This window comes from Prionailurus bengalensis, chromosome D1 (assembly GCF_016509475.1).
Source record: "Prionailurus bengalensis isolate Pbe53 chromosome D1, Fcat_Pben_1.1_paternal_pri, whole genome shotgun sequence".
Classification (NCBI taxonomy): Eukaryota; Metazoa; Chordata; class Mammalia; order Carnivora; family Felidae; genus Prionailurus; species Prionailurus bengalensis.
In genome coordinates, this window is record NC_057346.1 from 43,721,532 (window position 1) to 43,749,369 (window position 27,838).

The 27,838-nt window shown below is 37.5% G+C and overlaps 1 protein-coding gene across 4 annotated transcripts in view; it reads left to right on the forward strand.

The window, feature by feature from the left end:
* Nucleotides 1-27,838, forward strand: part of NOX4 (NADPH oxidase 4) — a 176,255-nt gene that overhangs the window by 121,167 nt on the left and 27,250 nt on the right. For all 4 annotated transcript variants that reach the window (XM_043579969.1, XM_043579971.1, XM_043579968.1 and 1 more), the window contains one exon: nt 452-533. In XM_043579969.1, coding sequence (XP_043435904.1) covers nt 452-533 — 82 coding nt within the window. The remainder of the gene's footprint in view (nt 1-451; nt 534-27,838) is intronic.

Here is a 27,838-nt window from a genome sequence, read left to right on the forward strand (position 1 = left end):
TGAGCTTATGTTGATCCACATCCTCTCTAACACTTCATCTTGTGAGATTAATTTCTGTCAATCTAATGCCACATGATGTGAATGCTATCTATCCGTATGTAGTTTTGATTGCCACTTCCCAGGTTACTAATGAGATTGTGTATTTTCTAGGTATATTTATTGGTCATAAATATCTCTTCTAATCTTTCAATTATAAGATTTTGCTAGTCTACACTAATGAGTACTTTTTATATTTGTATTTGCAGTTGTTGCAATATCTTAATCATAAAAAGAGAGTCATTAAAGTAAAATAGACATATATTAGTACTACATAAAATGGTGGGTACATTTCTAATAAAAGATGTGCAGTCAAAATAATTGACAAATTAAAAGAATAGGTAATAATTTCATTTTGACATTATTTTCATGAATGATTTTTTTCACAACTTGATGTTTATTTTTCTTTTGACAGAACGATTTCGAGACTTACTACTTCCTCCATCTAGTCAAGACTCTGAGATTCTACCCTTCATTCAATCTAGAAATTATCCCAAGTAAGCACTAGGAGTTCAGTGGATCTTGGGAAGGGGAGGGGTGTGGTGACGGGAGAGATTTGGGAGGTAAAAAACAATGTTTTCTTTCTAAGGATTTCTGAAAAAGCTAGAATACCCTAACCTAATTAAGTAGGGCATCTCCTGTACTGTAATGTCTTAACCCACAGCTGGGTCAGAAAAAAAAGACTTGCTTGTGGTACAGCCCAGCTGTGACTGGGAGCATGTGCAGAGTGCAGACTGTAAGTTACCTGGTCTTATAGGTGCCTGACCGTGCTTCTTTTTGCTTGAATCCGTATCAGTAGCAACAGATATTTTGTGGGTGCTCCCTCATCTGGTTTCCTGTTTTCTAACCTTTAAATGCAAGGATTCATTCATGTTGTAATAAGTGGTTTTCAAATAACCCACATGTTAGCTATGATTTTAGTAATTTCTGTATATTCCTCTTTACTATCTTGATAATTATGGGAAGTGGAATCTCTTTCTTCTCTTAGATGCCAGAAGGTTACTTATTGGTTGAAGGAATATGCCTTCATCTTTCCAGAAAATAAGGAAGTAGCAGGGTTTTTTTTTTATTAGGCATCCTTTTCCCTAAAAGCTGATGGATGCTAGTATCTTGATCCCTCCTGTAGAAGCTCGGTGCACCTTCTACTTCATGAATGTCTTATTGTATTTACTAGCTACCATACAACAAGCTGGAGAGTGAATAATCTGGTATCTGATATAGAAAAGGAAGCTCATCAAGTTAAAGAATTAGAGCTTGATTTATATATATTTCATCAAAGCCAATCAATATGATAAATGACTCATTCTTTGGTTTGGCAGTGTTTTCAAGTATCCACTGAATTTCACTTTCTAGAATAATTTTTTCCTCTAATACTTAGCTTTGATAGTATTTCTTTAACTCTGATAACAAAATTAAATACAGAATCCAAATTACCTGTTCTTTGTCTTTGATATTAATCTAGATTTAATCTTAAGTAATAATCTTCTAGTCCCCTGATGGGGTTCCTCCTCAGGGACAGACAAAAAGCCTGGACAGCCTTCCATGCATACATGGTGTTTCATATACGTATTGACAGGGAGCACAGAGGAACCTGAAGGAATTGACACATGTCTGTCCGTGTTTTTGTCTCCAGCTGCTGTTTAGAGGCCACTGATGCCTGTTCTTCTGCCTCTTAGGCTTACTGTCCACCTGATACTTTTGCTTAAAGAGGGGAATCACAGTCATTTCTCTGTTGGTAATCTGTTTGCAGCTATTTCCCTAAGTTTCCTTAGCTGTATGTTCTTACATGTATCCTTTTTGCTCTTAGATTACTTTTCTGATAGTGATGTGATTCATGCTAATATTTAACAGAGATGCCATGTGGCAGTCCTTTGTCAGTGTCTAATCCTTAGGGTAATCATGTTTTGTTTTGTTTCGTTTTGTTTTGTTTGCATCTGTGGACTGGAAGAATAAAAGTCATCCACTGATGCCACATACCCCATGTCGTGGTGATTAAGAGTACAGACTCTGAAACAGACTGTCTTACCAGCTGACTTTGTGACTTGGGTCACCTAACCCTCTGTGCCTCAGATCCACCTGTGTGGAAGGTGTGAGATAATAATACTTACCACTTAGGGGTGTTATGAAGATTGAATAAATTAATAAATGAAAAAATACTTAGAACTCAACTTGACACATACTTCATTCTAGCTGCAAGTGTTATTTGTTTAAAATTACATATAGAATTAACTAGAATTGCATGTTTCCAAACACCTTAGGGAAGTAGATCGTTCATTGATCTTATAACAGGATACTTCTGTTAACCTGCCCTTACTAATATTTAGGGAAGTACTATTTATTTAATATTTCTAAACTATTGCTGATGTGAGGCACTGCTTTGGTGACCACTTAACAGCTTTATGAGTTTCAGTTTTCTGAACTATCAAATGAAAGCATGCTAATTAAAGGTTTCTGGGTCTGAATAACATTTATGAAAAAATTCTGGATTAAATACAGTTAGTTTATTCAAGTTATAGAATATTAAGCATCTGCATCCTCCCATTGCCCATATAATGTCTAGTTTGGCAGTGGAATTTTAGGAGGTGCTGAGAACAGAGAAAGGATAATAGAATTCTATTTGTGCTGTGCCTGAGGAGTGTTAAATTGGTCCAGAATAGAGCATAGGAACAAAAACTCTGGGCATGTAGTAATGCCCATGTAAAGAATGCTGGGGTAGAAGAGACCATTGTGCTAAGGGCAATTCAATAAATATAAGTGGGCAGGGATTTGTGTATGTCTAGACCTAATTTAAACTATTTTTGAATTATTCATGGTTTTAAATATCCTCATTTAGTCTGTCATTTGTATTCACTTGCAAATATAATATCATTTATTTGTTATTGAAGATAACAAATAAGTCAAGGAATTTGTAATTTTGTGACATGCAAAAATTTCCAGAAAGCTGAAAATGTAATCAGACCATTAGTATTTGTTGCTTTCATTCATAATGCAGTATACCTGTTTACGCTAAGATTTTTTTCCCCTCACTTTTCTGCTTGTTTTAGTGACTCACTAAATACAGACTCTATTAGTGAGACATGTTTTAAAAGCTGAAATATGGTTTAGGAAGTAACTTGTTTGCCTTATATCGTGTAGTGTTACAGGGTGATTTTCGCAGAGCATAGTGTAGCTGACCTTCTAGTGATCCACAGTCTACCCTGGCTAATAAAAGCTGATAAGTGGACAGTGGTAATTGAATTGAGGGTAGGATCTCCAGTCAGCATATTGTACCTATAATCTTAAGCATCCTGTTATCAAGAGATGACCTAACAGATAATGAAATAGGGAAAAGAGTACATTTTATTCAGTGAAAAAATATTTGTGAAGAAGAGAACTGACCAGTTCTTGAAGTGTGTGTGTGTGTATGTGTGTGTGTGTGTGTGTGTGTGTGTGTGTGTGTTTTAATGGAAAGCCATTAGGGAAAAAAAAATGTTCCCTGCTGGGAAACATTATTCCAAAATATAATACTGTTCATTCATCACATTTTTACATTTGTGATCTTCCATTTGACCCATTGCCAAAGCCCAGCACATCCATTCTCATCAGGATGTATTTGGAAATGTTGTATCATGAAAATTCTTGGAGCATGAATAGGTGTTACCATTGTTAGAGACAGATGAGGGGTGCCTGAGTGGCTTAGTCAGTTAAGCGTCCAACTTTGGTTCATGTCATGATCTCACAGTTCGTGGGTTCGAGCCCCACATCTGGCTCTGTGCTGACAGCTCAGAGTCCGAAGCCTGCTTGGGATTCTGTGTCTCCCTCTCTCTCTGCCCCTCCCCTGCTTGCACTCTGTGTCTCTCTTTCTCAAAAATAAACATTAAAAAAAATTTTTTTAAAAAGAAACAGATGAATGAAAAGAAGAAAATGAATGTATACCCAGTACAAAACAAATGTTGATTCATAGGTTAGAGGAAAGAAATGGAGATAATGAAACATAAGGTTTGTTGCTCATTTATTTGGTGTCACTGTCATTAACTTTGAAGGATTTAGGTTTATAATGTATTTAAACAAGAGAGTAGCTATAAATACTCATATCCTTATGGGTGCAGCTTGGAGACATAAAACGATTGGAAGACATTTGGAATAATTTTACTCACAAATGACTTGCAACCATTTTAGCAATTAGGCCAGCAAAACATGATCCAATGACTCTGGAAGTTTAACCAGAATGTGCATAAAAATATTGTAAAAATGTAGGAATAAAATGTTACATATCTTTATTTGGTTCTCATGAAGATCAAGTTCTCTGGATTTCATAATTATTAAGAGAAAGGAATATTATTTATGATAAAATTCAGAACTATTCCCCTTTGATGTGGTTTACTACCACAGGATAACCTTCATTATTTAGACAATAAAAGCAATGCCTTACCATTTCTAATGGACTGCTTAAAAATGGCTTCAAATGGTGATATCATGTGATACACTTAAACTGCGAAGCCTCAGAAGACTTTTCCAGATTTCATCTGTTTATTTAAATGAGGGTAAAGTGACTTATCCAAAGTCATATGAAAGAGCTGGATCCCAAACTCAAGGTCTGCCTGGTCCCTAAATTATACCTAATTGTGCCATACTGTCTCTCATTCATTCTTCTCTCCACTTTTCCATTAATCCATCCTTCAAATATTTATTGAACAATTACTGTGCACTAGAGGCAGTCACAATTACTGAGAATACAAAAATAATAAGGACATAACATGTGGCTTTGAGGGACCCAGGGTCTAGTGAGGAAAAGGCAGAATCAGACTTTAATGGAAAGGCCCATAGTTATAGATCAATGCACTAAATTCAGTGGAAGAAGAGAAGAGAAAGTGTATTCCTATCTAGGTAATTCATGTGATGTTTAATTTTCCCTTTGAGTAAAGTCTTGACAAATGGTATGGAGCCAGATGAAGAGGTGCATAACAGCATATAGAGCCATGGAAGTGGGTTGTTCATTGATCACCTTCAGGTATTCTTGCTGAAAAGCCTTTGTGTGTGTGTGTGTGTGTGTGTGTGTGTGTGTGTGTGTACATGTGTGTATGTGCACATGTATACAATATGTGTGCACGTGTATACAGTGTGTGTATGTGCACACGTATACAGTTTGTGTAAACACACACTGAAGGGCTAGGGTGTAAGGAGAAATGAGGGCAGGGACCACTCCATGAAGGAGCTGGATGGTCATTTACAGGAGTTTGGACTTTGTTGTGAAGACAATGGAACATCATAAAAGATCTTTAAGCAAAGGAGCAAAATCATTAGATTCACATTTTCATAGTTTACCATGGAGCCAGAGAGGGACATGAGGTACATGAGGACATGAGGGCTAGCACACTAGCTAGTTGATAATTTTATATTCAGGAAATCAATGAGAAAGGATCAATTTTGTGGTGATAGTAACAGGGAAAAGCAGGTAGATATCTCAGGATTTTAGGAGGCACATGACAAGAATGTCATGACTACTGGACAAAGGGCAGGAGGATGAAAACTGAAGGGGAGGGGCAGGGAGAAGAAGGAGTTCAAAGAAGGGTTTCAAGCATTTTCACTTGGATCACATCCTGGATTCATGGTCCCATGACTGGGGACAAGTGGCAGGTCTCTCTGAGCATCTTTTTTTTTTTTTTTTTTGGTTTCTGTTTCAAATGGAGGTAATAATGGTACCATAGGAAAAACTCCCTATTTCTTTTACTCTCACATACAATTCTTCAGACACCAGATGTAGGGTGTGGTTTTTCCCACACCAACCAATTCTTCAATACCAGCTGGGTGTCCTACATTCAATTCAGTTCAGACACCAACCAGAGTTAGTATAGACCCCATTCCCATATGACTGCCCACCCTCATTTCTAATGCCAACAGCAGGTAGTAGGTCCCCAGTGTACCCACAATCTCTATCCAAATTGGCTACAAATCAGAAATTCCCATGACCTTCTCCTCAGATTTAATCATTTGCAAGAACAGCTTACAGAACCCAGAACTACTTTATGGATTTACTATGTAGTAAAGAATATGATAAAGGACACAGATGAACATGAACAGCCAAATGAAGAGATACATAGGGCAAGGTCTAGAAGGGTCTTGAGTCCAGGAGCTTCTGTCACCATAGAGTTGAGCTGCACCACCCTCCCTAGACTGTAGATGTGTTCACCAACCTGGAAGCTCTCTGAACCCCACAGCATTGGAGTTTATGGAGGTTTCATCACAGAGGCATGATTGATTATTAATTTCATTTCCTGCTCGGCTTCTCTCTCCAGAAAATATAGGGTAGAGCTGAACATTCCAAGCTTTTAATCATGGCCTGGTGCTTGTGGTGACTAGTAGCCCCCTTCCACGAGCCTACCAAGAAGCACCTCATTAGAAAAAAATAGGTTCCCATCACCCAGGAAATTCCAAGAGATTTAGGAGCTCTGTGTCGGGAGCCAGGGGCAGAGACCAAAATCAATATTTCTTATTATTTCACAAGTAGCTTCTCTCTAATATTGCTTTGAGGAATGCACAGTGCCTGGCATAATTCTACTCTGTAAGACTTTGTGACAGTTCAATAAAATAATACAAAGTACCTTGCAAATGCAGATTCTCTCCACCAGTCCTCATTCTCAGCTCTCTTCTGCCTTTTCTCGAAGCTATGCCTTAACTCAGGGTGGGGGAAAGTTCCTACCACATGGCCTGCCTTAGTGTCTTCAGTCTGGATCCTGCCAGAAGGCACCCATTGTTCTGACAAAGGCAACTGTGTACAGCTTCCACAAGTACAGCTATGCCTAACATTTTAGTCTTGCCTTTCCCTAAAGGATTATTGTTTCTCATCTTCTCATCCCTGCACTTAGGTTTTCTTTTGTGTAGTGGGTGATATGCCAATACCCATCTGGCAAGAGATCTAACAAGTTGATATTCTGACTAGAGTATGGAATGCAGTAATGAGGGTTCTCAGTTCATTTGATACTCGCAAAGGTAGGCAAGCAAGATGTCAGAAATAAGCTGGAAGTAGGTCCCAGCCCCTGGGCTGACAGTCACGCATAGAAACCCTGCTGTCAGGATTGCAGAAGCAAAGTGGACCGCCAAACCCTACAAACAACCCTACAAAAACTGAGGCAGTGCTGAAATTGGGAAGACTGGCCCAGACATGTGATAAGTCAAGAAATTATGTTAGTGCAAAGCTAGTGGGAAGGCAGCAAGGATACCTCAGTGCTGAGTGAGAGATGAGCTTATCCGGACTCAAATAAGGAGGGGATCAAGGATAGGGCCAAGAGGAACCTGCAGCTGGGAGGCCAGACAGCCAAAATCCCAAAATGAGCTGAGAAAGTAAACAGTTTCTAGGGGATAAAGTACGCATGTGTGCTTTTCTATCTAGTGCCCTTGTGAGCTGTCTATTTACGTTGTTCTGCCCCGTCCTGCACTCTCTGCTATCATATATCTTCTCTCAGGCACTAGGTATTTTTAGTTTCTGAGATTACTGTTCGTTGGTTTGTTTTTTTTGACTCAGAGATTGTCTGTCAGGTGAGAGAGAAAGTAGCCTGAAGTTCTTCTTTTGTTACAAATCTTAAATTCCCACCTTAACTTCCTTGGACTGGAACTACCTCCTTTTTTCATAAAGTGATTTCTAGCTCATTAACAATATTCTCAGCTCTACAAGAGGGTGGTATCATCAGAGTTAAACCATGATTTCAGATGCTGTTTATGAATTCTATAGATTAGGTGAATTTTATCTTATTTATTCATTTTTTAAGTGTTTATTTTTAAGAGAGAATGGGGGAGGGGCAGGGAGAAAGGGTCACAGAGAATCCCAAGCAGATTCTGTGCTGACAGCAGAGAACCCTATTTGGAGCTTGAACCCACAAACTGTGAGGTCATGACCTGAGCCAATATCAAGAGTTGGACACTTAACAGACCGAGCTACCCAGGGGCTCGGTCTAGATTAGGTGAATTTTAATGCAGCCTTATATTAGTGCTGTTAGCGCAGAGCCTGGTTGGGATTATGTCTCTTCACCTGCCCCCCTCAAAAAATAAATAAACTTAAAAAAAAGCCTTATATTAAACTTATCAAGTCATAATGGTTTATGGTGGTATAATTTTAATAATATATCTGTTTGTTAGAATTCCTTGTCAGAATTTTTCTCTTTGCAAACCCTAAATTAATTAATGGCTTCTATTCGTAAGACCTGATTGAATAATTCAGACTTTCAAGAAACAAACATCAGTCAAAGTGGTTTTTTAAACAGTGTTGCTTTTATTTATACGTGATTGAATTAGGTAAAAAAATCACACATGAAGTAGAGATTTCTTAACCCGCTGCTGGTGAAGTGTCTTTCCTTAAGTTGTTCCTAAAGTCCAAACAATGTGGGCCATCACCTATCAATCCCACCAAGTCTTAACTGACATAGATGTTAAGGGCCTACCCTGATCAACATATTTAAAATCACCACCTGCCCCAGCTCACTCCCTATCCTCCTTATCTGCTCTACCAGCAACATCAATGTCACATGGGATAATGTTAGAAATAAAAATCTCAGATGTTAGCCCTGATTTACTGACTCTGAAAATCTGGGGGTGGAACCCAGCCCTGTGTTTTTAATAAACCTTCTAGGAAATTCTGATGCACACTAATGTTCGAGAACCATTAGAGCAAGATAGATTTTAAATACTGTTTCAGCCTTTTTAACACCCTCTCACTTCTAGTTGTTTTTATTGATATGGATATCTCCTGGGAGTAGAATGGTCTAAAATTCCAAAACCATCCTCTCCAGAGAAACAGAGACATTCATCTTTTTCCCAGATAAAGAAAGAATTGTTATATGAAGGATGGCCCCAAACCCTTCCAGCCTGCAAAGCAGGATTTTCCAGAAGTTCCTTGGCACAGTGTGCCCTTTTCAGACTTTATTTGCCTTTTTGTTTTATCCCTAACCAAAATAATTTATTACTGTAATAAATTAATATGTGATCATTAAGGAAATGAGCTTTGGAATCAGACTCAAAAGGAACTGAATAAGTCTTTCCTGCCTCGGGAAAATTACTTAACATTTTTGAGCTTTAGTTCCTGGTCCAGCAAAAGGGGAGGTTATACCTCCTGAGAAAGCTATCATGTGGATTAGGAGGGGAGCTGTATATAGAACAAGTGTAGGCCCTGGATTAAATTAAATGTTCAATGAAGAGTATCTGTTGTTAGTACACCTCATTTTAGGATTTGGAGCTAAGAGTCTGGGATAGTTTTTGATTTTTTTTTTTCATTAGAAGAACTTTTTATTTAAAGTGAAAGCTAATCAGATAAAGATAAGAAAGGAAAATAATTTTCCAAAAATGTACATTTAAATTAGCATTAAATGGATGCGAATTACAACCCTTTATTATTATTAATAATAATATCTAACGTTTGTCAAATGCTTACTGTGTCCAGGAACAGTGTTAAAAGCTGATCAGGTGTATTCCCATCCAGCTACATAAAATAGAAATGTAGCTTAAAATGATGAGGGCTTATTGTTCTCATGTAACAGGAAGTACCAAGATAATTGGTGGCTGGAATGTGTTCATCGTCAGCACCTCACATCTGAGGTGTCTGTACCTCTCCTCCCGTTCGCTCTCATGGTTGCAAGAGGACTTCTCAGCTTCAGCCACCATATCCTCATTCCAGGCAGAAGGAAGAAGAGCAAAGTGCATGCAAGGTGCATGAGGGCTGAGTTGGCCTCCCTTTCAAGGAATTTCTCAGAACCCCAACCGAGAACTTCTTATACCTAGTTATCCTAAACACTTTTTTAAGTGGGCACATTACTATAACACCACCCAAGAGTTAGGAATGAAGAAGGAAAAAGAGATAAAGGGTAGACAGCCAGTGGCCTTTGCCTTGCCTGAATTAATTCATTTAATCATCACAATAGCCAGTGAGACATGTATTATTTAGGTCCCTGTCTATTTACAAAGGATGTAACTGAGGCACAGAGTGATAGGTAACTTGATCAAGGTCATGTAGCCACCATCTGGTAAAGCCATGATTTAAACTAGATCTGAGAACCTACATTCTAATTTTCTATGTTACTATATATTAAAAACATAGTTTGATTATCTTCCTTACATTTTCCATAATAACTCTTTTAAGTTGTATTTTTCCTCCTACTAGGATTTTGAAAGGCAGATTTTTACTGTTAAAATTTCTGTACTGAAAAAAATTGCTGTGGAAGTTTTGAGAATAGAATATTTCACCCTACTAAGAGCATTCTCCCCCACAGTGAATGAGGACTTGACTATAGTGGTCTTGAAGTTAAAGGGAAATGAACATGTTGAACAGATTTTATTTTTTCAGTACTTCTTTCAACAAATATTTGTTTGGTGCCTACTAGTTACCAGCAACTGGAGATAACTAATGGGCTACACTATTTTAACACAGCATCCTGGTTTTCTTGGGTTTCTGAGTTAGTGATAAAACCAAAGGAAGAAATCTGGCAATGTCTAGACAGTAGGGCTGGCTGTACTTAGAAAATTATGTTTTATTCTTATGGGGTTTCATTGTTTTCCAACCACTTCCATATGTGGTATTTTGCCTGTTACACCTGTTTCTTCTGTCAGTTTTACTTATTAATTATATAATTTCCCTCTTGTTTACTAAGAATCTCTGATCAATTGTTTAATAAGCATAGAAGCTAGAATGACTTAAACCTCTTGCAATAGAGTAATTATTTCATTCTGTCTGGAAAATGTTGCAATGTCTCAACATTGAAATCAACATTTTGGAGTTCACCCAGGAAAGGAAAAAAAGATGGCAGGGGAAGCCGAGGCAGGACATTAAAATCCATGCACTCGTGAAATCTACTAATATTACAGTTAATTACCAAAGCCCATGCAACTTAATAGGGTGAGATTTTACTGATGGTATTCCTGAATTTTTAGTTTCTTGGACTTTATTTTTTTAGTTCTGTGTGATTGTAGTGGTTTGGTTTGGTTTTTGGAGACTATGGTTGTATGTAATATGGACATTAGTTGCCTGTCTTCCATTTCAACCACTTTTTTTTTTCTGTTAGTGCTTAGTGATTATTTTTCTATAACAGATATTCCCTGTCTCCTAGTAATGTTGAAGTCATGAGTTATGTGTGATTTTATTAGCATTCCTTGTTGATCATACAGTGTTGGGAAATACTCATATCCACTCATATTCAGATAGTAGACATTATGCTCCAGATCTTGAAATCACTAGCTCATCACTTCCAGAAACTCTCAGAGAAGATAATGTTCAGAGAATACACGAGAAAAGTAAAGGGAAATCCCACTTCACTATTGACATTATGCAGTTCCCTGGAAGATGCACAGGAGCAGTGCTTTTCAGACTTTAATATACATGTGAATCACCCTGAAATCGTAGTAAAACACAGATTCTGATTTGATAAATCTGAAGTTGGGACTTAAATTCTCTTTCTAACAAGTTATCTGGTAAAATTGATGCTGTTGATCTGAGAACCACACTTTGAAGAGAAACGAGCCACATCATCTTAGTTACAGCCTAATGAAGGGCTTTTCATTCCCTTCAGTCACATTTTACTACATCTGTTGCCAGGGAAGAGATACATGCTCAGCAGGCAAAGCAGGAGGGAAGAGAGTAGAAATGAGTCTTCCTCCTCATAGTCATCTGTCTTTGACGACAAAGCAAACATCTGAAAGCATAGATAGCTGGATTATTAGTAATTAGCAACAGTATATCTATAGTAATGTTTTTCCTTAAAATCTATTTTATCTGAAATCAATGTAACTACAACTATTTTGCTTTTGCTAGAATTTCCCTCCTATACTTTACCCTTTAACTTTCAACTTCTTTGTATAAAGTATACAAAGTATAAGTTTTATGTAAGACACCTAATCTTTTGAATCTCTTGAAAAGACCTGTTGCTCTGTTTTTTTGTTTTGTTTTGTTTTGTTTTGTTTTTTATTGCAGCTTGACAGTCTTTTCACCTGAACGAAAGACTCTGGTTCATTTATACTGAATTACATTCTGCAACATTATTTTGCTTATTTGTCCCACCTTTTCTGCCCCCCCCCCCCCCCCGTCTCTCTCCTTTTTTTTTCTTTTTGGCTTTGAAGACAGCAAGATGCATATTATAGTAGAAGCCATGGTCTATTTCCTAATTAAATTGAGCTCTCTCTAAACTAATGGAAAGGAAATAGCCAAAACAAAATATAATCTCAGGTATGAAAGCTTAAAGAAACTAAAGTTAGGCAGCAATTAAGAGAAAAGCTTTCTCTATACCTAGCTTTCAGCAGGAAGATCAGTAGCTATGTAGGAAAAGGAGAGACAGGAAAATGATGGAATGACTTGTCTGAGAAAAAAAAAATTGTGAAATATTTGAGCCTGAAGCCAAAGAAGTTGACAAGAAATAAATAATTCATTATTATCTAAATAAAAAACAGTTCAAATTAAATAAAATTTATAAAATAGGACTCTTGGTTGGAAAAGCTGATTGTAGTACAAAAGTCTAAAATCTAAACTCAATCTTAAAGGGTGTTTATTTTAACTGACTATATTCCCTCTAAAAGCTTTCAGAGGAAATTTTATTTTAGTGAGGGTTACAGCTGTGTTTAAATATATGTTAGAGTGGGGTGTGAAATTTGCCTAGATGTTACACTTGAAAATTTAGTAGGGATTGGTCAGCTTGCAATTCATGTTTCCAGTTAAGTACTAGTGTTTGAACAGTTGAACAGTTTGCTGGCTTTTCTTTAATGTTATTTTAACTGTTTTTTGCATATGAATAGAAGTTTCAAGTTGCATGCCAGCAGATCAAGCCTACATTAGCTAATACATAAAATAAAAAGAGAAAAAACATTTCTCCTTAATTTTCTATAGGAACTAAGTTTAATAGTAAGGATTCATGTGTGTGTATGTGTGTGTGTGTGTGTGTGTGTGTGTGTGTGTGTACTTAAGAGTGAAAAATAAATATAGCATACTAGATAATACAGCATGCAAAAAATCTAAAAATGTTTCCTAACACACACATACATACGCGCGCGCGCGCACACACACACACACACACACACACTCTCAAATAGTTTTTAATGCATGTTTGAGATGGTAGAACATGAATGAATGACATTGCTCTGGGTCATAAACCGTAAGAAGTTGCTATTAGACTAGTAAGTGAAGTGAGTACTTGAGCTCATATTTGCTCTTACCAATGTGTCTATCTATCCCCAAATGTTAGAGCTGGTTTCAATGGGCTGTATGTTGATGGACAAGAGATGAGGTCTGGACCCTGAGGAGGGTAGGAGAGTGAATCAGAGACCCCTGCAAATGGCCTAGAATCCATTCTCAGTGTATTAAGTAGAGATTAAATAGCCTGATATACAGAAGGGGATAGTGGGGATGATTGACTCACTTTGTCCTTGGCTCTGAGAAGAATTAAAAAAAAATTCTTCCCCAATACTTAGTGACCATACATTCCATCTCGGTTGGATTGGAACAGTGAAATCATAATATGTATGTAGCCCAATAAACCCAGAGACAAAAATTTAGAGTGATTGTAGATTCATGACATCCTCCTGTTATCTGGTAGAGAAGAATGAAAATACTCTTTGGGGGACACATTTTAATCTCCAAAGGATTCCTCTATACAAGACACCAAGGAATATGAGCTCATAGTTTTAAAAATGAGGGGAAAAATACCATGAGTATATTTTAATAGAAATTTTGTATTCAAAAAGTATACAACAGAGGCTCCTGGGTGGCGCAGTCGGTTAAGCGTCCGACTTCAGCCAGGTCACGATCTCGCGGCCCGTGAGTTCGAGCCCCGTGTCGGGCTCTGGGCTGATGGCTCAGAGCCTGGAGCCTGTTTCCGATTCTGTGTCTCCCTCTCTCTCTGCCCTTCGCCCGTTCATGCTCTGTCTCTCTCTGTCCCAAAAATAAATAAACGTTTGAAAAAAAAAAAGTATACAACAAATGCTTAGTATATCTAAAAGAATAAACCAGAGCATTAGAATAATGATTAAGAGACAAAAGACAATCAAACTTCTCAAGGCAGCCTGGCAAGGGGGCCAATAGAGCCTCTACAAATGAAAGATACAATATCATAAACTTAGCAGATTAACACAACCATAGATTGTCAAATAGAACTGAAATAATTATCAAGAATGTGGCATAAAGAGACACAAATATGGACAGTAGGAAAGAAAGGCTTAAGAAATAGTGAATGGAGGGAGAAGTTCCTGCATTTCTTTATATTAGCCTTCCATTAGGAAGGGGAAAAAGAAAGAATATAGGCTATATATTTGAAGAAAAAATGGCTCAAATTCAGAGATACCAGTAAATCCCAAGCAACATCATAAAAATAAATTCACCATGTGAAACATTATAATTTACTTACAGAAAACTGAAAGCAGAGACTAACAATATAAAAGTAGTCAAGGAAGGAAGGGAGGGGAAGAAATAGTCAAAGAGAAACAGATAAACAGGACAAGATGACACTGTTGTAAGTGGCTCGCCTTAACTGAACTCAGTTCTACAGTTCAAAGAAAAGGCTGTAAGACTGGAATAATAGAGCAGTAGGCAGTTTTCAAGAGATTTTCTCAAAACAGAAAGATAAAGAGGGGCGCCTGGGTGGCGCAGTCGGTTAAGCGGCCGACTTCAGCCAGGTCACGATCTTGCGGTCCGTGAGTTCGAGCCCCGCGTCAGGCTCTGGGCTGATGGCTCAGAGCCTGGAGCCTGTTTCCGATGCTGTGTCTCCCTCTCTCTCTGCCCCTCCCCCATTCATGCTCTGTCTCTCTCTGTCCCAAAAATAAATAAAAACATTGAAAAAAAAAATTTAAAAAAAAAAAAGAAAGATAAAGAAAGGCTGAAAGTAAAGAAGGTGAGGAACAGGGTAGAGAAATTCTAATCAAAGCAAAATTATTTCATATAAAATAGACTTTAAGGTAAAAATATTTCTGTGTGTAAAGGGAGTTACTAATCATTTATAAAACATTCAATTATTATTTCTCTGATTAGAAAACTCCTGTTTTGGAAAGTTTTGGGTTGTTTGTTTTCTAAACATAAATGGAGTTCTTTCAGGTGGTAGACATAAGCCCCTTATTAGATGTTTGGCCTTGAGCAAATATTTAAACTTCCAAAACTTCAGTCTCCTAATCAATGAAGTCAAATAATAACATTTAGCTCTCATTTAATAATGATAAATAATTCATCTAGAACATTTAGCACTGTGCCAACCACACATAGCTCCATTGTTGTCAGGATAGGCAAGGAAAAGGATGATGGTTTTGCATTGTAGTATCTTTCCATAAACAAAAAGAGTAGGCCTATAAATTTATTATGGTCAGAAAAATAATCCTTTGGCTGTATAGTTAATTAAAGATAGCAATTCCCTATAGAAACTTCACTGCTCCTGAGGCTTGTTATCCCTTGAAACATCATTGAAAGCAATACTTCCTTTGACATCAACCCAGAGAGAATATATGGAGGAATGTACATTTTTGCCATATTTTGCTGACACACAGTTGGTCTGAGATCAAATCAGAAATTCATACAAATGTGTTTTTTAATCTTTAAAGCACCATAGAATTGTTGAGTGTTGTTATCCACCTAGTGACTATTACGAAAAAATATTTATTTCATCCTGTCTTCGTATACTGCCTTTTCACACCCTCCATTTCGAGTGGATCCAGCTAATAATCCCAAGATCTTTTATGTCTTAGGCTAGCACATCGCATCCTTTGTTTATTCTTTTAAAATATATTTATTGAGTATAGTCTATTCTTTTATAATGTGATATTTTTAATTCCTAAGAAACTTGTGTTTATCAAAATGTAATTAAACAGTAGTTTTATGGTGACAGAGAAATGAAGGATGGAGAATTTCAGAATGGTAACCACAGAGCTATTCAACCTCCCCACCCCCATGTCGGTCCTTGGTGGAACCTCCACAACGAAAGTGTTTTTTAAACAGTGCGAGTGCATGGGTGTAACACCTAAACACCACTGAACAGTTCCAACATTTAAACCCATTTAGCTTTCACTGAGGGCAGTGGTTCCTCTTCCTCTCACTGCAAAGACTATCATTGGCAAAGTGTCTATATGCATTCTTTTTCACTTTTATCACCTGTAGGATGGAACCCACGGCTGCTCAGACAAAGCAGCTGTGTGGCAATGGTGCTCTTCCTTTCCTGCAGGCAGAGTTAGTTCCAGGTAATTCTCACATTTGACCAATGGCTATCATGAAAGCACATCTTATTTCTGAGCAGGAAGATGTATTTAGATCTGTGACAGATGCACAAACTAGAAGGTTCTCTTTACAGACTAGACCCTGACCCTGATCTGTCTCTCCTCACCTTTACTCTTCCTCATCCTCCATCTGAACATGTGGAATTTCAGACTGGTCATGGCACCTCTCCTGGTCTCAGGGTCCTCATTTGCTACATGGGGATAATAGTACTATAACTACCTCATAAGGTGTTAAGATTATGACAGATAATATGTGAAAAGTACAAAGCGTTGTGTATATATGGAACATGGATATATAACACACGTTAAGTAACTTCTCAGATGGTGCTTCGTTTTATACTAAGTGTGGTGTCCCTGCCACTTCCCACTTTGCATCCCTCTTGTGGACAGACATTACAATTAATCGTCTTTCTGTTTTGTTTTGTTTTCTTTTCTTTTTTTGCTGCAGCAGGTAGTAGTGGGCTTTACTTATGGTAACTTTCCATTATTACATGTTAAATAAATAAATGCACTTTAATTCCCACCCACTTAATCTTTAAAATAATTTTTGCAATGTCTATTGTAGCAAAAGGTATTCTTTCTGAAACCTAGCAAGGACAATAGTCTGTTAAAGAGTAATACTTTGTCTTGATTCTCCATTTCTAACTTGTTCCCTATTCTCTAAAATCTTGGCAGATATTTTATGGAGAAACAATTTATGATGAAATAATGTTTACAAAGTATTGTTTACCCCTGCCTGTAGATTTATAAGGCATTCTTGGCATGTGAAAGGTCTAGAGGAGTTTTGAATTAAATAAATTTTTAAATAAACAAATAATAAAAACTTCCTTAACACATTTCCAAAATTTATTTGACTACAAAATACTTTTTTCTCCCTTACAGTATTGTTCTTTGAAACTCCTTTTGGGAAATACTGGTATAATTAGTATCTATTTTCTTTTTTTTTATTTTCATAAATGTTTTTATTTATTTTTGAGAGAGAAAGAGCAAGCAGGAGAGGGGCAGAGAGAGACAGAGAGAGAGAGAGAGAGAGAGAGAGAGAGAGAGAAAGAAACAGATAGAATCTGAAGCAGCCTCCAGGCTCTGAGCTGTCGGCACAGAGCCCGACACAGGGCTCGAACTCCCAAACCATGAGATCATGACCTGAGCCGAAGTCGGATGCTTAACCGACTGAGACACCCAGCTGCCCCAATTTTCTTAAATTAATAAACATCTTTCTTACAATAATTTTATAAATTCTTAGATTGTCTAAGTTCTATTTTCATTTATTATGATATCAATTTGTTTTGAGGGAAGTAATAGGAAGTATTGAGGAACAAGATTTCAAGAAGTGTTGGTTGTAATTTTATTTGTTAATATAGTTGGATTAATTTGCAGATGATGGATTTTTCCATTGAGAAAAAAGAGATCTGATATACTTGGTCTATCAGCTGATTAACATTACACATGAAAACAAGTAAATCAATTTTAAATATGTTAAGTGGATTCTACTTTCAAGGAAAAACTTACTGAGTTTTTGAAAAAATGTTTATATATGTTCGAATGGTCCAGGAAAGAGGACCTCTCCTCTTCTTAGAATTCTTTTCTATCCAGAGTCCTTCACAATGGAACTTTTTATTAGTCATCAGTTGAAGTTTAAAAATATGTCAGGTTGATCTCACCTCTGTTATGTTGTTACAAGACTTTGGAGAGTTGCCTTTAGTTTCTGTAATTTTGTCACATATATAACAATAATAGGAATATAGCATTCCTTTAAAGAGCAGGTACTAACATGGGAGAAAAATCACTGCTCATAAATTAAAGGCAATGGATTTTACACATTAATCACATTAAATATACGAAAAATGACTTCAGTAGTTTGTCTTTCTGTCTCTCTCAAAAACCCAGCTGTTGTCAAATTACCAGTAATTTCATTCTTCATCTTTCCTCCCAAAGAAGCAAAATGTTGTTTCTCCGTGTGTGAAAACACATTTCTAGCGAACAAACAAAACAAAATTTAAAAAAGACAGAGAAGATACAGGCTGGAAAGATGGCCGAGTATGAGGACTCTGAGCTCGCCTCGTCGCATGAATACAACTAGGTAACACTCATTGACGTCAGTGTTGATAACACAGGAAACAATCTGAAGATTGGCAGAACAACCTCCACAACTAAAGATAGAGAAGGGGACATACTGCAGAAGGTAGGAAGGGCGAAGGCGTGATTTGGGAGTAAAATGGCCCTGATGCTACTGACCGATGCCAGTGGTGAAACAGACAGAATAGTCTGCAGATGGCCCCAGGAGATCACTCTGTGTTTCCTGGACAATAAACCAACTGTAACCAATAGTCTCCTTCCCCTGTTTCTTCCAAACTCAGCTTCCCACAGCATGGGTGGCTTTTTCCCTCCCAGCAGGAGGGGCCACAACTTCCCACCCACACCCAAGGATTCTAGATACAGGTCCCCTGACTGTCCACAGTGGGGAGAGAGCCAGGGATGTGGAGAAGGGTGAGAAACACACTTGCACACTGGCTAGCTCCTGAACAGGGAGGACAAATCACCATAACATTTGGGTGTGAAAGCAAGAGGGGCTCAATCTCATGAGTTCTTACAACCAGTGGGACTTAAAGCCCGGAATTTTAAAAGCCAGTGTGCTCAGCTCTGGGAGAACCTGGATGGCTTTAGGAAGCTGATTCCCCACCCTTAAAGAGAAGGCACTATATGTTAACTAATTTGGATGTAACTTTTAAATTAATGAATTAAAAATTTAAAAAAGAGAGATAAAGGACCACAATCAGCAGAGACACAACGTGGAAGCAGCAGTTTGAAAAACGGTGGGATGAGAAGAGGGAGAGTGATTTCTTCATCTCAGAGTGTGACCCAGAGATCAGGGATCACAGGGAGACACCAGGAACAAAGGAGCTGGTCTGTGCGGTTTCATTCCCCTACCCCCCAGCATAAACAGCAGCCACCTGTGGGAACCAATAAGGCTCTTCAACCTAACTTGGCTTGCACCACACTTCACCCCCTGTTCTTTAGCAGATCTTCCCTTCCCAGTAACATTTGCCTCAGTCCTGGTACTATGGGCCCCTGCCCCGGAAGACCTGCATAAGCCGCACCATAGATCTCCCAACCTGCATGTTTTTCAGGGCCTCATCACACAGTGGTGGCAGGTGTCATTTTGCAGGCATACCACTGCATACCCATTAAAATGTGTCCCACCCAGCTAGGGAGCAAACACTGCCCAAAACAAGCAAAGGGAGCCTCTGCAGGCAACTGGAAAGAAGGAAAAAGACCAAGACTCAACAACAGAGCACACCATCACACCTAGTAGGTATTCCCTTTGCCAGGCCCTGGGGACTGCACTGCAGGGCACTAGAGGACCTCTTCTTCATAATGTCATTACCATCAAGAACAAGAGGCATAACTGAGCTGACTTACCTAAAACACTGAAACAGACATGAAGAGTTAGACAAAATGAGGACACAAAGAAATATGTCCCAACTGAAAAACTACCAAGCCACAGCACAAATGGCATAACCTACCAAAACTAAAGCAGGAAGAAACAGAAAATTTGAGCAGACTGATGACCAGCAAAGAAATTGAATCAGTAATCAAAAAAACACAACAAACAAAAGTCCAGAACCAGATGGCTTCATAAGCAAATTCTACAAAATATTTAGAGAACATTTAATACCTATTTTCAAACTATTCCAAAAATAGAAAAGGAGGGAAAACTTCAAATTAATTCTATGAGACCAGCATTACCCTGATACCAAAACCAGATAAAGACACTGCAAAAAAAGAACTACAGGCCAATATCTCTGATGAACATAGATACAAAAATCCTCAACAAAATACTAGCAAACCAAATCCAACAATACATTAAAAAAATCACTCGCCGCGATCAAGTGTGATTTATTCCTCGGATGCAAGGGTGGTTCAGTATTTGCAAATCAATCAACATAATACATCACATCAATAAGAGGAAGGATAAAAACCACATGATCATTTGAATAGATGCAGAAAAAGCATTTGACAAAGTACAACATCCATTCATGATAGACACCCTCAACAAAGTAGGTCTAGAGGAAACATACCTTAACCTCAAAGACCTTATGTGAAAAACCCACAGTGAGCATCATACTATATGGGGGAAACAGAGCTTTTCCTCTAAAGTCAGGAATAAAATAAAAACGTTTACTCTAACCACTTTTATTCAGCATAGTACTGGAAGTCCTAGCCACAGCAATCAGACAACAAAAAGAAATAAAAGGCATTCAAATTGTTAAGGAAGAAGTAAACCTTTCACTATTTGCAGATGGCATGATAGTATAAATAGAAAAATCCTAAAGACCCCAACAAAAATATACTAGAACTGATAAATGAATTCAGTAAAGTCACAAGATACAAAATCAATGTAAAGAAGTCTGTTGTATTCCCATACACTAATAATGAAGTGGCACAAAGTGATACCATTTACAATTACACCAAAAACAATAAGATACCTAGGAATATACATAACCAAGAGATAAAAGACCTATACTCTGAAAAGTGTAAAACACCGATGAAAGAAATTCAAAATGACACAAAGAAATGGAAAGACATTCCATTCTCATGGATTGGAAGACCAAATATTGTTAAAATGTGTATACTACCCAAAGTAATCTACACATTCAATGAAATCCCTATCAAAATAACACCAGCATTCTTCACAGAGCCAGAACAAACAATCCTAAAATTTTTTATGGAACCACAAAAGACCCTGAATAGCCAGAGCAATGTTGAAAAAGTGAAATAAAATTGGAGGTATCACAGTTCTAAACTTTAAGTTATATTACAAACTGTAGTAATCAAAACAGTATGGTGCTGGCATAAAACAAACACATAGATCAATGGAACAGAGTAGAAAATCTAGAAATAAACCCATGATTATATGCTCAATTAATCTTTGACTAAGTAGAAAAGAATATACAATGGGAAAAGATGGTCTCTTCAACAAATGGTGTTGGGAAAACTGGACAGCACCATGCAGAGGCATGAAACTGGGCCGCTTTCTTAACGCTATATACAAAAATAAACAGAAAATGGATTAAAGACCTAAATATGAGACCATAAAAATCCTAGAAGAGAGCATAGGCAGTAATTTCTCTGAAATTGGCTGTAGCAGCATTTTTTTAGATATGTCTCCTGAGGCAAAGGAAACTAAAGCAAAATAAAATATTGAGATTACACTGAAATAAAAAGCTTCTGCACAGTGAAGAAAACAATCAACCAAACTAAAAGGCAACCTATTGAGTAGAGGATATTTGCAAATGACATATCCGATAAAGGGTTAGTATCCAAAATATTTAAAGAACTGATACAACTCAACATCTGAAAAGTCAAGTAATCCAATTAAAAAATGGGCAGAGGACCTGAATAGACATTTTTCCAAAGAAGATATACAGAAAGCCAACAGACACATGAAAAGATGCTCAACATCACTCATCATCAGGGAAATGTAAATTAAGAGTATAATGAGATACCAACTCACACCTCTCAGAATGGCTAAAGTCAAAAACACAAGAAACAAGTGTTGATGGTGATGTAGAGATAAAGGAACACTAATGCAACAACAACTGTTGTTGAGAATGCAAACTGCTGCAGCCACTCTAGAAAACAGTAATGCGGTTCCTCAAGAAGTTAGAAATAGAACTACCCTATCATTCAGTAATCACACTACTGGTATTTATCCAAAGAATACAGGAACACTAATTCAAAGGGATACATGCATCCCTATGTTTATTGCAGCATTATTTACAATAGCCAAATTATGGAAGCAGCCCAAGTGTCTTTTGATAGATGAATGGAAAAGAAGTGGTATATACATACAATGAAATATTATTCAGCTGTAAAAAGGAATGAAATCTTGGGTCCTGGGTACCTCAGTTGGTTGAGCATTTGACTTAGGCTCAGGTCATGAACTCACAGTCCATGAGTTTGAGCCCCACGTCGGGCTCTGTGCAGACAGCTCAGAGCCTGGAGCCTGCTTCAGATTCTGTGTCTCCCCCTCTTTCTGCCCCTCCCCTGCTCTCTCTCTCTCTTTCAAAAATAAATAAACATTAAAAAAATTTTTAATAAGAATGAAATCTTGCCATTTGCAACGACATGGATAGAGTTAGAGATTATAATGCTAAGAGAAGTAAGTCAGAGAAAGACAAATACCATGTAGAGACAAAGCAACAAAGGAAAAAAAGAGAGAGAGACAAACCAAAAACAGACTCTTATAGAGAACAAACTGATAGTTACCAGAGGGGATGTGGGTGGGAGGATGGGTGAAATAGGTGATGAGGATTAAGAGTACACATACCATGATGAGCACTGACTAATGTATAGAATCGTTGAATCACTATATTGTACACCTGAAACAAATTTAACACTGTGTATCATCTATACTGGAATTTAAAAAAAACGTTAATAAAAATAAGGAAAAAAAAATCAATGGAAATGTACGAAAAACCCCAGCTGATTATCTAAGGTCCTTCACACCGCATTCCCATCAACATTTCTCATGTCACACTGGACCTCTCAGTTGGCCTGACAGGGCACTGCAGGTGCTCATTGATGCCATTAACAAAGAGCATTTCTGATATTGGTGGCCCTGTACAAATCTTAAGCAGACTTTTTTTTGTGTCACCACATTTCAGTGGTCCTTTTTGAAGCAAGGAAATCAGATATTGAGAGGACAAGTATGTGGCCCATGATCCCAACCCTAGTAAATGTCTAGAACCCTGAATTATTGTCTTCTTTCTAAAACTTATTCTGGAACATCAAACATGGGGAGGGTGTATGTGGGGGGCGGGGTGCGTGGGTTGTAAAGCAGACAAGTAGGAGAGAGGTGTTTTTCATGATTTTGCTCTTATCCTTAGCTGGTCACATAACATGTCTGTCCTTGTATCTGTTTTTCTTATAAGAAGCAGACACAAGTAAAGAAGTGGGCAGCACCATAATTGAGGAGATATACTTGTCTATCTCTAGGACTTTGCACAAAAAAGATTCTTAATAAGTATATGCAAATGAAAGATGGGTTAGATAATCACACCAGAGAGAAGCCCTCTCCAAGGACAGGGATATTTGTCTCTTGTTCACTGCCATAATTTCCAGAGCCTAAAAAGTTCTTTTTATTGGATAGGAGCTAAAAATTTTGTTAATGAACAAAGGACGGGGACTGATCCAAACAGAGTATCAGTCCTGATAAAGAAAAAATCATAAATAAAGTTAGCAGGAGATTGAATGAAGAAACTGAGCTGAAATTTCCCGAGAAGAGTTTAGCTGGTGTGAACATATCATTCAGCCAAAATGCTTTGTTTATTTATACTTCCTGTTATTCCTGCTGGAAAGATTCTCTTTCCAGATGTTTTTGCATCTTGCCCTTTCACTTCATTCAGGTCTCTGTTCAATTGCCATATGCACAGAGACTCATTCTCTGACTATCCCTTTAAACTGCCTATGCAAAATTTCAAGCATATATAAAAGTAAACAGAACAGTATAATGCATTTTTATGTAACAGTCACATAACTTCAGTAATTATTACATTTTACCTGTTTTTAAAAGCACTTAGCACTCTATGACATTATATATATTTTTGTGTCTTTATTTATGGGCTAGCTCCTCTTCCACTAGAATCAAAGAACCAAGGGGCCAAGGACTTTTTCTTCCTTGTTCATTTCTGTTTCCCTGACACCTCAAACACTGTCACATTACAGGTGCATAAGAGTATTTGTTCAATGAATGAATGACTAAGAGAAGATTGTACTAGGTGTAATGGATTCTAAAGTAGAATCCTCCATTGCTGTAGACATTTGCAATGATCTGTTTTTGCAGTTGAAGTATTTATTTTTAAGCCCAATTTTCTTATTTAATGTTTATATTCTAGATTTGCTTACATGGTGAGAAGTGGTAGAATCAATTCACATATGTTGTTTCTGAGCCACGGATAATGTTGAGATTTCTATCAATAATCTAATGTAGTAATCTTTAGTTTTCAAATATCTTCTAGTAGCTTTGTTTTAAGGTTGTTCTTTTTCTGTTTAGTGAAAATACCTTTATAAAATGAAATACGCATTGCACTTGAGGAGCTAAATACATTTAGATAAATATAAAGAATCCTATCCTAAATTCTGCTTTTTAAATAGCTATTAAAACCATCTGCCAATTTTATCACTGATGTTTTTAAAGATATTATCTTTAAAATTTTTTTTGAAAAAAATTATTCCTTTTTAATGTTTATTCATTTTAACATTTATTCATTTTAATGTTTATTCAGAGAGAGACAGCGTGAGTGGGGGAGGGGCAGAGAGAGAGGGAGACACAGAATCTGAAGCAGGTTCCAGGCTCCAAGCTGTCAGGGCAGAACCTGATGTGGGGCTTGAACTCACAAACTCTGAGATCATGACCCAACTAAAGTTGAATGCTTAACTGACTGAGCCACCCAGGTGCCCCAAGAAGATCTTATCTTCAAAAAGATCAAAGCATTGTAGTAATTTTTTCATCCAACAATCCATTTAATATGATTTTCATATGAAGATGGAAAGGTTTTGGTAAGGTCATTCTTTAAAATGTTTTTAAAAAATGTTTATTTTTTGAGAGAGACAGAGCATGAGTGGAGGAGGGACAGAGAGAGAGGGAGACAGAGAATCTGAAGCAGGCTCCAGGCTCTGAGCTGTCAGCACAGAGCCTGATGAGGGGCTCAAACTCACGGACCATGAGATCATGGCCTGGGCCAGAGTCAGATGCTCAATTGTCTGAGCCACCTATGCACCCCTCTAGTAAAGTCATTTTTGATGTCATGGTGTCAGTTTTATCTTTGAGTCCAAAATAGTATCACAGAGCTAGTTGGCACATAGTGCATGTTTGTTGAGTGAATAATTTATAAAGTATGAATAAGATGGATGTAGTAAGAATTGGTATATTGTGTGTATCTGATCTGTCAATATTTTCTGAATTTCTGCTGTGTTTAGAACACTACCTTAAGCATTCAAACTTTGGTTATTGTTCCTTGAGGTACAATAAGTAGCTTTTTTTTATTAGATACAGTATTTTTTAAAGCAAAGTCCTTTGCAAAGTCCTTTGGGGATTTAAATATAAACCCTCTACGTGGTGGTCATGATGGTCTAAGCGCTGCTATAGTAACTAGTCAACCTTGAAATATCCTGAAAATGTGATAAGACACAAAACAGACTTATTTCTTTTTTTTTTAATTTTTTTAACCTTTATTTATTTATTTTTTTATTTTTTTATTTTTTTTATATATGAAATTTATTGTCAAATTGGTTTCCATACAACACCCAGTGCTCATCCCAAAAGGTGCCCTCCTCAATACCCATCACCCACCCTCTCCTCCCTCCCACCCCCATCAACCCTCAGTTTGTTCTCAGTTTTTGAGTCTCTTATGCTTTGGCTGTCTCCCACTCTAACCTCTTTTTTTTTTTTCTTCCTTCCCCTCCCCCATGGGTTCCTGTTAAGTTTCTCAGGATCCACATAAGAGTGAAACCATATGGTATCTGTCTTTCTCTGTATGGCTTATTTCACTTAGCATCACACTCTCCAGTTCCATCCACGTTGCTACAAAAGGCCATATTTCATTTTTTCTCATTGCCACGTAGTACTCCATTGTGTATATAAACCACAATTTCTTTATCCATTCATCAGTTGATGGACATTTAGGCTCTTTCCATAATTTGGCTATTGTTGAGAGTGCTGCTATGAACATTGGGGTACAAGTGCCCCTATGCATCAGTACTCCTGTATCCCTTGGGTAAATTCCTAGCAGTGCTATTGCTGGGTCATAGGGTAGGTCTATTTTTAATTTTCTGGGGAACCTCCACACTGCTTTCCAGAGCGGCTGCACCAATTTGCATTCCCACCAACAGTGCAAGAGGGTTCCCGTTTCTCCACATCCTCTCCAGCATCTATAGTCTCCTGATTTGTTCATTTTGGCCACTCTGACTGGCGTGAGGTGATACCTGAGTGTGGTTTTGATTTGTATTTCCCTGATAAAGAGTGACGCTGAACATCTTTTCATGTGCCTGTTGGCCATCCGGATGTCTTCTTTAGCGAAGTGTCTATTCATGTTTTCTGCCCATTTCTTCACTGGGTTATTTGTTTTTCGGGTGTGGAGTTTGGTGAGCTCTTTATAGATTTTGGATACTAGCCCTTTGTCCGATATGTCATTTGCAAATATCTTTTCCCATTCCGTTGGTTGCCTTTTAGTTTTGTTGGTTGTTTCCTTTGCTGTGCAGAAGCTTTTTATCTTCATAAGGTCCCAGGAATTCACTTTTGCTTTTAATTCCCTTGCCTTTGGGGATGTGTCGAGTAAGAGTTTGCTACAGCTGAGGTCAGAGAGGTCTTTTCCTGCTTTCTCCTCTAAGGTTTTGATGGTTTCCTGTCTCACATTCAGGTCCTTTATCCATTTTGAGTTTATTTTTGTGAATGGTGTGAGAAAGTGGTCTGGTTTCAACCTTCTGCATGTTGCTGTCCAGTTCTCCCAGCACCATTTGTTAAAGAGACTGTCTTTTTTCCATTGGATGTTCTTTCCTGCTTTGTCAAAGATGAGTTGGCCATACGTTTGTGGGTCTAGTTCTGGGGTTTCTATTCTATTCCATTGGTCTATGTGTCTAAAACAGACTTATTTCTTACTCATGAAGTGACTTTTGTGAGTCAGTGGATCCAAAACAACTGCTTCAAGTGATAAGTCAGGGATTCAGTTGCCTTTTGTCTTCCGGTTCAACTCATGGCTTTTAGTTCTTCTCATAGAGGAGACAACGCTTTTCTCTGCCTTATTCTGGAAGTAGCAAGTATTGCCTCTACTCACAGCCCAGTGGTCAGAATTAGATATATGGCTCAATATAACCACAAAAACTTCCGAGAAGTATAGTCTATAAGTACCCAGGAGGAAAGGAAACCAAATCCTGACATGGGTAGTGGTACACAACTTAGACTACATGCCATAGAGCTCAGAGGTCCAAAGACTGTCCATTCATTAATTCATTCAGCATTTAACCAGTAAGTTCACAAATGCTTGATATTAAATGATCTATCATTGCAGTCATTCCTTACAATAAAAGGTACGTGTATCATAACACTGACAACATAAATATACTTTGGGGGACAGTTGCTATGTTTTAGCAAAGTTTATATATATATATATATATTTATATATATATATAAAATATAAATATATACATATATATTTTTTATATAAATATATATAAATATATATATTTATATATATAAATTTATATATATAAATTTATATATATAAATATATACTTATATATAAATATATATATAAATTTATATCTATATATAAATATATATAAAATATATAAAAAAGAGCATTAAAATGGCAGTGCCTTTAACATATCTTTAACGGGGCGCCTGGGTGGCTCAGTCGGTTGGGCGACTGACTTCGGCTCAGGTCATGATCTCGCACTCCGTGAGTTCGAGCCCCGCATCGGGCTCTGTGCTGACAGCTCAGAGCCTGGAGCCTGTTTCCGATTCTGTGTCTCCCTCTCTCTCTGACCCTCCCCCGTTCATGCTCTGTCTCTCTCTCAAAAAATAAATAAAAACATAAAAAAATTT